At 45.4% G+C, this 12943-nt stretch overlaps 1 protein-coding gene across 1 annotated transcript; it reads left to right on the forward strand.

The window, feature by feature from the left end:
• The first annotated feature begins 5767 nt into the window (after window positions 1–5767).
• On the forward strand, window positions 5768–9853 carry LOC123104011 (polyadenylate-binding protein RBP47). Its single transcript, XM_044525725.1, has 6 exons — window positions 5768–6283; window positions 7533–7986; window positions 8794–8852; window positions 8945–9075; window positions 9209–9305; window positions 9409–9853. Exons 1-6 carry the CDS (start codon window positions 5888–5890, stop codon window positions 9571–9573), a joined length of 1302 nt encoding a protein of 433 aa, XP_044381660.1. The 5' UTR covers window positions 5768–5887; the 3' UTR covers window positions 9574–9853.
• Window positions 9854–12943: the final 3090 nt, after the last annotated feature.

Genomic DNA, 12943 nt, shown 5'->3' on the forward strand with positions numbered 1-12943 from the left:
ACGGCTAACCATGATTAGATTATACACTCTGCAGAGGTTTGCGCACTTTTCCCCACAAGACTCAATCGCCTCCGTTGGATTTCTCGCACTACACGGTGTTTGAGAAACGGATGACCAAGACACGGTCTTTCAGAAATATTAACTCTCTACTCCGGACAGACCATACCAAACCTACATCCCACTACCTGCTGATCTGCCTCTTCAAGAGCTTCACGTAACTTACTCAACTATGCTACAACCCATAATAGCTTGTGGCTGCACACGGAAGTTTCTAGCAAGAATCACCTCAGTTCCCTTTGAGCCTTGGTGGCGGTCCATAGGAAGATCACACGGGTACTCCGGGATTTCCAAAAAATACAGGCAACACTGGGTTCCCCAGGTGCCTCAATCCACCCAGATGTTAAATTAAGTTGCCACCTTAAGTTGAACCTTAATTAACAATCTCACAGCTGTCATGGATTTCACTCAAACCCAAACCACGTCTACGAGCATAGCATAGCATAGTAATATAAGCAGCGTAGAAGTAACTCCCAGGGTTTGAATGTAACAGCATAATAGGTTCTACCTCAACAACTACTTCCCAACCCACATGTTACTGACATCCTAATCATGCAATGTGTGAGGATTGGAACTAATGCATAAAAACTGGGTGATAAAAGGGATATGATCAAAGTGTTACTTGCCTTGCTGACGGTCTGCGAAACCTAGGGACTCGTAGTAGCACGCTTCACACTCCGGGTGTTCTATCACAAACAAACAATAACATACATAAGCAACAAGCAAGAGATGCACAAGAAAAACTCAAATAAAAGAGATTGACCAGAAGGTTCAACTTAAGAACTCCGGTTCGCAAAAAGAATCAAATCAAACGGAGCAACGAAACTCAAACGGCGCAAAAGAGAAGCTTCATTTACTAATCTAAGCCTAGGTCAAATTTTACAGTAGCAAAAACTTATTTGAGTTGGTTAAACGGAAAGAGGGTTTCGATACGAAGATCTAGGCGCTTGAATCGCCTGATTCCGACTAACGAGAGAAAAGATAAACAGAAACTAAGACCGGATCAAAAATCGCGATCGAGAAAAACTCGCGGAATAAATCCGATAAAAGAAATCTGACGAACAGACTAACGAAAGAGCGTTCGTTAGCTGTAACTAACGGGCGAAAACCCGTTCGTTAAAACGAACGTACGGACGAACGTCCGCTAACTAGAAGAACCGAGAAAAACCAGTGATCCGAAAAAAACGAATCTAGGGTTTTCTGAAAAAACAAACGGTTTTAGAAAGAAAAACCGGCGGCGGATCCGGCGGCTACCTCCGGCGGGGCTCCGGCGAGGCGAGGGCGGCGGCTCACGGCGGCGGCGGCAGGCGGCAGCGGCGGGCGACGCGGTGGTGGCTGCGGGGCGGCTGCGGTGGCGGTGGCAGGCGGCGACGGCGGCAGACGGCACGGGCGGCGCGGTGGTGGCTGCGGGGCGACTACGGTGGTGGTGGGGGGGCTCGGCGGCGGGCTTTAAAGGGGGGGGGCGGCGGCTTGCTTGGGCGAGGGGGCACCCGGGGAGGAGTCCGAGTCGGACTCTCCTCGGCGTCCGTGCCAGGCACGGCGACGCGGGCGAGGGAGGCGGTGGCACGGGTGGGCCGGCCTGGCTCGGCTGGGCCTTAGGCCCAGTCCGGCGTGGGAACCTTTTTTTAAACAAATTTTCGCCGACCGAAATAAAATCCTAGAAAAATAAAAAAAATCTAAAAAATGCCAAAACAAATTTTCACCGTCTAAATAAAATATTTAGAACGGGATGAACATTTTCTTGGCCCTAAAATGCAATTTTGAAAATGTGCAATTTTTCTAATGCAAATAAAATCCGAATAAAATCAAATAAAATCAAATAAATGATTTTAATATTTTTCCTCGAATATTTCAATTATTTTGGAGAAGTCATAGTATCTCCTCTCATTTATTTTAATGTGAAATATTTTCCGGAGAGAAAAATAATTAAAATCAAAAATCCTCGTTTCAATATTTGATAAAAATCAAATATGAAAACAGGGAAATCCCCAACTCTCTCCGAGGGTCCTTGAGTTGCTTAGGATTTTTGAGGATCGCGAGACGAAAAGCAAATGAAATATGATATGCATGGATGACTATGTATAACATTCCAAATTGAAAATTTGGGTTGTTACAAATATATGTGGGAATGGACTGGGCAATGGATTTTATGAACACGGCTTTACCACCTAGAGAAGGAAAGCCCCATAAAGTCATATGTTTGATCAACTTTTGTTGAAAGTTTTGAAACTTCCCTTTGGACATACACCCATCCGGAGTTGGAAGCCCCAAGTACTTTTCTTCAAAGTGCAAGTTTTCAATCTACAAGGTTGTTCTAACCTCATCCTGATGCACAATATGGCATGAGTCTCCAAACAAGATAGATCATTTCGCATGGTTTAACAATTGACCTGTGGCCGTAACATAGGTATTCAAAATATTTCTCACGTGCATGGCCTGTTCATACTTTGCTTCAAAGAATAAGAGAGTATCATACCAAAAAAAAAGGACATGTAAGATGAAAATATCATGTTTTCATAAGATCGCTTGAAAGGCTTCCTCACCGTCTCAGATGCCTCTTGTGCAACCAAAGTGTAGAAACTATCGACCACATCATGGTTCAATGCCCTTCCACCCATAAAGTCTGGTTTGATCTGCTATGGAGGCGAGGTCTATCATCGCTCACCCCCACTATTGATGATTCGACTTGTGTGTGGTGGCGTGCCTATGAGGCGAGGGTTCCAGGTGTTCGGCAAAAGAATACCATGGCAATCCTCATCGTTGGGTCTGAAGGAAATACGCCCTAGAGGCAATAAAAAAGTTGTTATTTTACAGTTCCTTATATCATGATAAATGTTTTTTATTCATGCTAGAATTGTATTAACCGGAAACTTGATATATGTGTGGATACATTGACAAAACATCGTGTCCCTAGTAAGCCTCTACTAGACTAGCTCGTTAATTAAAGATGGTTAAGTTTCCTAACCATAGACACGTGTTGTTATTTTATGAATGGGATCACATCATTAGGAGAATGATTTGATGGACAAGACCCATCCGTTAGCTTAGCATAATGATCGTTAAGTTTATTGATATTGCTTTCTTCATGACTTATATATATATATATTCCTTTGACTATGAGATTATGCAACTCCCGAATACCGGAGGAATACCTTGTGTGCTATCAAACGTCACAACGTAACTGGGTGATTATAAAGATGCTCTATAGGTATCTCCGAAGGTGTTTGTTGGGTTGGCATAGATCGAGATTAGGATTTGTCACTCTGAGTATCGGAGAGGTATCTTCGGGCCCTCTCGGTAATGCACATCATAATAAGCCTTGCAAGCAATGTGAATAATGCGTTAGTTGCGGGATGATGCATTACAGAACGAGTAAAGAGACTTGCCGGTAACGAGATTGAACTAGGTATGAAGATACGGGCGATCGAATCTCGGGCAAGTAACATACCGATGACTAGGGGAATAACATATGTTCTCATTACGGTATGAACGATAAAGATATTTGTAGAATATGTGGGAACCAATATGAGCATCCAGGTTCCATTGTTGGTTATTAACCGGAGAGGTGTCGTGGTCATGTCTACATAGTTCTCGAACCCATAGGGTCCGCACGTTTAACATTCGATGACGATTTTGTATTACATGAGTTATGTGATTTGGTGACCGAATGTTGTTCGGAGTCCCGGATGAGATCACGGACATGCCGAGCAGTCTCAAAATGGTCGAGAGGTAAAGACTCATATATAGGACGATAGTATTCGGACATCGGAAGTGTTCGGGGGGTACCGGGTACGTATCAGGTCAACGGAAGGGGTTCCGGGCAACCCCCGGCAAACTATATGGGACTAATGGGCCTAGAGAGGGACAGACCAGCCCCTAAGGGGACGGTGCACCCCCTATAGGCCGAAATAGGAGGGAAAGGAAAGGAGGGAAGGGAGAAGGAAAGGGGAGGATTCGGCCTCCCCCTTTCCTTCCCCTCCCCCTCTCTTTCCTTCCCCCTCCGATGCATATGGAAGGGGGGAGCCCGACTTGGAGGAGGCGCCCAAGTAGGATCCCTCCTACTTGTGGCGCCCCTTGTTGCTCCCCTCCCTCTCCCACCTATATATATGGCGGGGGGCACCGCTAGAACACACAACATTGATTCCTAGCCGTGTGCGGCGCCCCCCTCCACAGTTTACGCCTTCGGTCATATTGTCGTAGTGCTTAGGCGAAGCCCTGCACGGATTACTTCACCATCACCATCACCACACCGTCGTGCTAACGAAACTCTCCCTCGATACTTTGCCGGATCAAGAGTTTGAGGGACGTCATCGAGCTGAACGTGTGCATAACTTGGAGGTGTCGTACGTTCGGTGCTTGATCGGTCGGAACGAGAAGAAGTTCGACTACATCAACCGTGTTGTGAAACGCTTCCGCTTTCGGTCTATGAGGGCACGCCGAACACACTCTCCCCCTCTCGTTGCTATGCATCTCCTTGATAGATCTTGCATGAGCGTAAGTATTTTTTTGAAATTGCATGCTACGTTTCCCAACAGGGTCTAAAAAGCTATAGCCGGAGCGCAATGCTCAAGTATTCGAAGGGATGGCGCTTAGGAACTTATCCTTGGAGGAATTGTTGTTGTGGTAGACGGCAATGCGGTCAACAGACAGGGTTAAGGAGTAGGTTTATTCCTTGTCAACATCGGTCTTGTTAGTACTACTTCCGTTTCAAAATAATTGAAGTTCAATCTGATTTGATACAATTCAAACTTCATTAAATTGACCAAGTTTATATGAAAGTATATCAACACCTACAACACCAAATTTGCTTCATTAGATTCATCACGAAATACATTTTGATATCATATATACTTGATATTGTAGTTCTTTGCAAACATTTCCATAAATTTGGTCAAACTTTAACAAACTTGACTTAGGATAAAACTTCAATTATTTGTAGCTGACCCAATGCCTGTAATTAACTCTTTTCTGTAGACCGTGTTAGTTCTAAAACATCATGTATGGAGGGCACACAAGAGGAGAAGAATCCACGGAGGACACAACATGCATGTGACCAAGGTTAGATTTTGCAGCCAAGTGCGTGCGTGCGTGCGTGCGTACTCAAGTTAGTTGCCAGAGCACAAAATGTAGGTTAAACTGGTCACCGGAGCAGGCTAAATTATGTGGAGTAACCGAGTAAGCAGTTCCAGAGACTGTCTATTTTAGTAACCCCGCAGCAAGCGCAGAGTTAGACCAGCCTACCTAATTACCAGCATGACACAACCAACGTAACCGACCATGCAGCTCAGCCGTGAAAAACAACCGTGAAATTACACCTCCCAGTCAAAAGCTATATTTAGCACCCATGCAACGTTGACCAGCCAAGATGAATCTGGTTCACTACAGAGTGAAAAAAAATCCATTTACTTACTTATCATATGATTGTAACCGGTAATTAATTAACCAGGGTAGTGGTGTTTTTCAGTTCATTAATAATTTATTTACGGGCAGGGTGCATCCGCATCCGCGCCCTAAACCAGAAAGTCAGAAACGACTCTACGTGTAACCCGCGGGGGCCGGGTCAGGCCGACACGGACGTGGATCCGGTCAAGGCCGGGGACGGACGGCCGGGGGCGCCTCCACGCGCGCCATCGGACGGCCCGCGCGCCCCCATATCCCCCGCCGCCGCGTGCTTTATTTAGCCACCTCCCTCCCCCCTGCCGCGAGCTGCTACTGCTCCTCCCTCCTCCACCCTCCTCCGCCTCTTCTTCCCTCCCCTTGCCTCCAAATTGTCTCCGTCGGAGGCGCCCGGGCACGCACGCGCGCGGAGAGGTTTGGTTTTGCGGCCACCATGCAGGCGGCGACGGTGGCAGCGGCGGCCAACGGCGGGGGCGACGTGCAGAAGCAGCAGCAGGTGGGGGCGGCGCCGCTCCCGGCGGTGGCGGCGCTGGCGCCGCCGCCCCATTGGGTGGCCATGCCGTTCGCGCCGCCGGGCGCCGCGGCCATGGTGGTGCCGCACCAGATGGCGCCGGCGCCGCCCCACCAGTTCGCGCCGCACTTCGTGCCGTTCCACGCCGTCGCGCCGCCGCCCCCGCCGCTGCAGCCGCGCCCGGCGCACGTCGCCATGGGCTCGCCCGCCCCCGCCGCGCAGCCCGGCCAGGAGGAGAACAAGACCATCTGGGTCGGCGACCTCCATTACTGGATGGACGAGAACTACCTCCACACCTGCTTCGGCTACACCGGCGAGGTGAGCACGCCCGCCTCCCTTCCTCCTCCCCCAACCCCAGATCTCGCCCACGTCCACGCCGCCCCCGAGCCAAAGCTGCCAAAAAGAGACACACCGTCTCCCTTTCGCATACCCCACTGACTAGGAACCCTTTTCTTGGATGTGACAAGCCCGCGAGATACACTGAATGTGTGGTTAAATCACGCCCCATCCCACGAAAAATGGCGACAGGTTCCAGAGGCGCGATTCGTCTCTCGGGTCGCGCGAGGTCGGGGGAGAGAGAGAGAGAGTGGCGGATCTTAACAAAGACTGGGTAGAGGCCTATAGTTGCAGGCCTGCAGTGGGTAGCGCAGAACGCAGACGCGGGCAGCAGTACAAATGATTGGGTCACTGTGCGGAAAGAGGAAATGGGCGAGCAACCGCTGGGCACCCCGGGAGGCGTGGATCTGCGGCCGGAAACTGGAAAACCGCAGTCCCCTAGATTGGCTGAGGCAACGCAAGATACCCCCTATCCTTTCCTGCGCTGGTCATGGGGATATGCTTGGTCTGATGTGCCAGGTTGCCTACCTCGTAACGGCAGGATTCCTGGCGCACCATGGCCGTACATCTGTTTCGCCCCTCATTGGCCCGTTTTCAGTTTGGCAGCGTTGGGGATTGGGATGTGCTGATTAGGTGCGTGCTTCTTCTATGTAGAAACTAGCCGATCTACTTCTTGGCAGAAAAGGAGGACATTTACATTTTCTCAAACTACACTCAAACCAGTTAGAGTTAGGGCTTTACACTTTAGAAGAACTGAGCTCTGAATATTCAACTATTGTGATAGAAAATGAGGGTTTCTGCTTGAATGGGAGTAGCACCTTTTGCTCTTCCATTTTCGTGTCCACTAACATAGTAAATGTCATCAAGCTGAGCTTACAAACGATTCCTTTATAGGCTCCAGTTTCATGTACTGTCTGTCTTTGCTGCACTTCCATTTTCATCATTTTGTAGCAGCTAAAACGTGGTGCGACGTTGTCACCTCCAGAACAATGGAGAAAAGACTTGATGACACATGGGGTTTATATGAGGACAAAAATGCTCATCGTTTTTAGCAGCGTTAAACCGAACGTTTTGCTGGGCTGTTTCGCCGGCCTGTGTCTTGACAATTGAAATTCTGAACTGTCCAGTCAGTTGAGGAACATAGACTGCATTGCAATGTGTCTTCTTATGCAATTTACAGCTCTTACTATCCAAGCTCAAACTTGTACTGATGTGTATGAATATGATGTAGGTTGTCGCAATCAAGGTTATTCGTAATAAGCAAACCGGGCAATCAGAAGGATATGGATTTGTAGAGTTCTACAGTCATGCTGCAGCTGAAAAAGTACTTGATGGTTTTGCTGGGCATATAATGCCAAATACTGACCAACCTTTTAGGATAAACTGGGCATCATTTAGCATGGGGGATAGGCGTTCAGACATTGCTTCAGATCATTCCATATTTGTAGGCGATCTTGCCTCTGATGTCAATGATACTGCATTGCTAGAGACTTTCTCCAGCAGGTACTCCTCTGTCAAAGGTGCAAAAGTTGTTATTGATGCTAACACTGGTAGATCCAAGGGCTATGGCTTTGTGCGGTTTGGAGATGATAGTGAGAAGACAAACGCCATGACCGAGATGAATGGAGTGTATTGCTCAACTAGGCCCATGAGGATTGGCCCTGCAACTCCCAGAAAATCTTCAGGTTGGTTAACAAGTTTCTCAGTTCCTATGTGCTCTGAATTAATTATTGGCCCAACTGAATGGAGGTTCCTTGATTTGGTTGTGTTCTTTCCCTGTTAATTTACGTTTTCTTTTGAGATAGTCTGAAACTAAATCCACACAACCCTCTACCTATATGCAAACATATGAGCCTGGCTGTTGTATTACTGATGGGGCGAGATTCCAATGATTTTAAAACGTGGTTAAAGGGGAAAGTTCCCTCCCTTAACTGTTCGTTATTTAGGTAGAAATGAGACCTTCCTGTGGATCGAATGCGGGTGGGCTAGCTTACACCCATAAGCTCTAGCCATCCGAGCTAGCGCTGATTCCAATGATTTTGATTTTAACCATTCGTAGAAGTTCTGGTTTCTAGGTGGGACTACTTTTAGTTAGTTCCCTGCTCTTTAGCATCTCTTTGCCACTTTAACTTGAAATTTTCACTTGTACTTTATCACACATCTGGACTTGTTTACATTCAGCATTTGTTTGGGAGGGAGATTCGTTCAGAATATAGTTCACACTTAACACTATCTATGTTAGAAAACTGTTTTTGCTCTGCATTCATGCCTTGCTGATTTTCCGCACTACCTTTTTGGAAAGTGGGTTTGTATTTGTGATAATGACATAAGTTCATACTTTAGAGGATATTATTGATTAGTCAAATAAAATCTGAGAACTTGTGAATTGCTATTAACATTATTCTTCTAGATAAAAAATTCTACAGGAACCATTTAATGTTGTTTGCATAGCTGTGACTGTTTTTCTGTTTCCTGAAAAAATGTTGGTGTAGGTACTTCTGGATCTACTGGTTCATCCGCTCGATCAGACAGAGATTTGACAAACACAACTGTGAGTACAGATGCATTAGCTGTAACTTATGCAATATACATCGTTATAGCTTTTCTCTTATAATCGTTGTTTAACTCATTAATTGTCCTTAGGTATTTGTCGGTGGGCTTGACCCAAATGTCAGTGAAGATGATCTTAAGCAAACCTTCTCCCAGTATGGTGAGATTTCCTCTGTGAAGATTCCAGTTGGGAAACAGTGCGGGTTCGTGCAGTTTCTTCAGAGGTATGGATTATTGGCCATGGACTTTTATACTTTTCAGTTCCTCCCCACATACAATATTTGTTTGGTTAAATTGGCTCTGTCACCATGATGGAATTCGATCGATTAATGCTGTCAACGTTTTTCCCTTTCACAGAAAGAATGCAGAAGATGCATTGCAAGGGCTAAACGGGAGCACCATCGGGAAACAGACCGTGCGCCTTTCATGGGGTCGCAATCCAGCAAACAAGCAGGTACTGTCATATGCTCATGTTGCCTTCCCTCCCTCCTTAAACAGTAAAATTGTGCAGCCAACATAACCCAAGAACCTGACGCTACTGCATCTCTTCCTTGCAGTTGAGGAGTGACAACGGCAACCAGTGGAACAATGGGATGTACTACGCGCCCTCGCCGTTCTACAACGGGTACGGCTACCCCGCGGCACCGTTCCCTGACCCGGGCATGTACGCTGCTGCCTACGGCGCGTACCCGGTCTACGGGAACCAGCAACAGGTCAGCTGAAGATAGGAGGTTGACACGCCCATCGCACGACAACCGGAGGCGCGCACGCAGTAGCTGTAGCTCTTGCTAGGGAAAGAAGGTAGACGACGACGGCTTCTTAGGTGAGCTAGATGTAGTGACTGGTCATGTAAAGTACATTACTACTATTACGAAGAACTAGCACCACTAAGACACCTAAAATGACTCGATCGCCATGGTCGTCTAGCTGGATTGTTCTAGGGAAAAAAGAAGTTTTGGCCTAGAGCTGCAATATTAAGGTAGAACAATAATCTATTCAATATCTTCTGCGCGGTTTCTGATCGATTTGGCTTTTTTGGTGTTTGATTTCGAACTGATGTTGAGCTGAGCAAGTAGGGCTAGCTGCTAGAATATTTTGCAAACAATCAATAGCTCATCCTAGCTAGCAATTTCGTCACATAAATCGTTAGATAATTAGACTTCGCGAAGTCTAAGTCAACTGACGTCATATGTAAATTGATCCCATGTTTAACTCTGTTCGCGTGTGTGGAGTTCGGTTTTCGTGTTCGTTCTGCGTTGGCCTGCGTTGGCTTGCCACATGGGCTGGTGTTGGGCTGTATTGTCATCGTCCAGTTGTTGTGCATGTGTTTTTTTTCTTTCTTTATTTGTGCTTGCTTTTTACTAGATTGCCAGAAGATTGTTCCGTTTGGTGTATTGCTGCACAGTACATTGTAGCTCTTAATTTTGTCGCTAGATTTTTTAATGCTCTCCTTCTTTTCGTGTCATCTTGTTATTTTTTTCCTTTTATCATTTCTTTCAAAAATTATTTTGTATTTTTAAATGACAAAAACAATCTTTAATGTAAAAAAATAGAAAAACAAACAAAATTAAAAGAAGAAGACAATTTAATTATCTGTGACCGATAGATAAGCAACTATATGCAGCCGACTAATGTGTAATTGGATATCAATATTATTTTGAAAGGTGAAAAGTAAGTTGCATGGGAACCACATGTAATTGTGTGCGATCGAGGACATGCAATTGCATGTGGCCGACATGTGTGCGACTGGGTAGACGGACAAGTGCATGTGGCTGACGTGTGTGCCACCTAATTGCAAATATTTTGAAAAAGGAAAAACAATTAAATTGGCTGACAAATATTTAAAAAGTGGAAAAAATAGTTTTCACATGGGCGACGGACATGCAATTGCGGTTGGCTAACGAATATGCAACTTCCCTCCTCCCTGACAAAATAGAGTTGCACTCGCCTCGAAGAGATATAATTGCAGTCGGGTAAAACTTGCAGTTGCATGCCTAGTAGAAAACTGCAATTGCCTCCCTTCCCGCGAACAAAACACCACTGAGTTGCAGTTGCAATCAGAAGGCACATTTGCAGTTGCGTGTTTGTTGGAAGACATGCAATTGCACTCGGGGCAATGCTTGCAGTTGCGTGCCTAGTAGCATACTGCAACTTTTCCCCCTATGACAAAACACCATTGAGTTGCGATTGCAGCCAGGGGACACACTCGCAGCTGCGTGCCTATTGAAAGACATGCAACCTATCTCCCTTTCCGATAAAACAACACGGAATTGCAGCCGCGTTGAAGACATGCAGTTGCAGTCGAGGGTGACACTTGCAATTGCGTGACTAGTAGGAGACATGCAACTATCTCACTCCCGTGGAACAAAAAATGAGTTGCAATTACAGTTAATGGCCCACTTGCACTTGCGTGCCTATTGGCAGACATGCAACTGCCCTCCTCCCCCAAAAAACAACAAAGAGTTACAATCGGAGGCGACACTTGCAGTTGCGTGCCTAGTAGCAAACATGCAACAGCCCCTCCCCTGGAACAAAAACAAATTGAGTTGCGGTTGCAATCGTGGGGCACACTTGCAGTTGCGTGCCTATTGGAAGCCATGCAACTCGCCTCCCTTCTCGATAAAACAACACAGAATTGCAGCCGCGTTGAAGACATGCAGTTGCAGTCGGGGACGACAACTGCAGTTGTGTGACTAATAACAGCCATGCAACTGCCCCGCTTCCATGAAACAAAACATCATTGAGTTGCAGCTGCAGTTAGCGAAGACACTTGCAATTGCATGCCTATTGGTAGACATGCAACTTCCCTCCTTCCAACAAACCAATATAGAGTCACGGCCAAAGGGGACACTTGCAGTTGCGTGCCTAGTGGCAAACATGCTGCTGCCCCCTCCCTTGGACAAAACAGCATTGAGCCCCCCCCCCTCGGTAAAAAACACAGAGTTGCAGCCGCGTTGAAGAGACACAGTTGCAGTCGGAGGCGGCACTTGAAGTTGCGTCACTAGTAGCAGGCATACAACTACCCCACTTCAATAAAACAAAACATCAATGAGTTGCAGTTGCAGTTAGGTGAGACACTTGCAGATGCATGTAGGGTATAATAGCACAGTTGCACATCCAGGGCAAACATGCAACTAGGTGGCAAATAAAAAACAATTTATACAATAAAAAATCAAAACAAAAGATAATAATAAATAAAAGAAAAAAATAGAAAGGAAAAATATAGAAGGAAAAATGTAGAAAAGGGAAAATAGGAAAGAAAATTACCGTCAACAAAAACAAAATGCAAAAAATAAAAAAAATAACAAATTTGGTTGCACACATGTGAAAAACATGCAACTACATGCATCCATCTCATCTTCAACAGGAGGTAATGTTTTTCGTAGAAAAAAATCAACATAGTTGCACACATACGACGAGTGACCAACAGTTGTGCAAAATGAATTAAAAATAAACCAGGGAAACACTAAATAATAAATATACCTATTTTTATGTGGAAAAAATATAAATATGTCGACCGGCCACCTATGCACCTAGCCTCTAGCACCCTTAGTTGCACACATGTTTTACACTTGGTGGTTGCGTGTGGGAGACTGGCGTACCACTTGATGACGAGTTTGGAAAGAAGGACACCCTTAATTAGAAAATGAAAAAAATCAAACCCAAAACACACAGAAATAAGAACAAAAAAGGGAAAGGATAAATTAACAAGAAAATGGAAAATGAACATAAAAAACAAAAAGGACATGAACATAAAAAGGAAACATAAAAATAAAAATTGACATGAACATTGAAAAAGGACAAAAAATGACCCACTAAGTGTCGGAGGAGAGTCTCTACAAGAACATAAAAAAGGACAAAATAAGAAACAACAATGAAAAAGGGAAAATGAAGACGTCCTGTTCTTTTTTACAACTTGCCTTATCAATTAGAAATAGTAAGAATGCCTAGTTTGATCTTGAGTGGAACACTAATAAAACTAAAATGAACCACCAAACAGAATAAACAACGTATAGATTAACTTTTTTAAGAAAAATGTATGGCTCGGACACAAGATCTCTTACACATCCAGGAAAAAGGCCAATAGACAAG

This window comes from Triticum aestivum, chromosome 5A, assembly GCF_018294505.1.
Source record: "Triticum aestivum cultivar Chinese Spring chromosome 5A, IWGSC CS RefSeq v2.1, whole genome shotgun sequence".
NCBI classification, from domain to species: domain Eukaryota; kingdom Viridiplantae; phylum Streptophyta; class Magnoliopsida; order Poales; family Poaceae; genus Triticum; species Triticum aestivum.

Excerpts from the sequence above, each read along its gene's own strand:
- LOC123104011 (XM_044525725.1), top strand. The coding sequence starts at position 5,888 with ATGCAGGCGGCGACGGTGGCAGCGGCGGCCAACGGCGGGGGCGACGTG. Across the intron at positions 7,987-8,793 it reads AACTCCCAGAAAATCTTCAG|GTACTTCTGGATCTACTGGT; the intron begins GTTGGTTAACAA and ends ATGTTGGTGTAG. Across the intron at positions 9,306-9,408 it reads GCAATCCAGCAAACAAGCAG|TTGAGGAGTGACAACGGCAA; the intron begins GTACTGTCATAT and ends TCTTCCTTGCAG.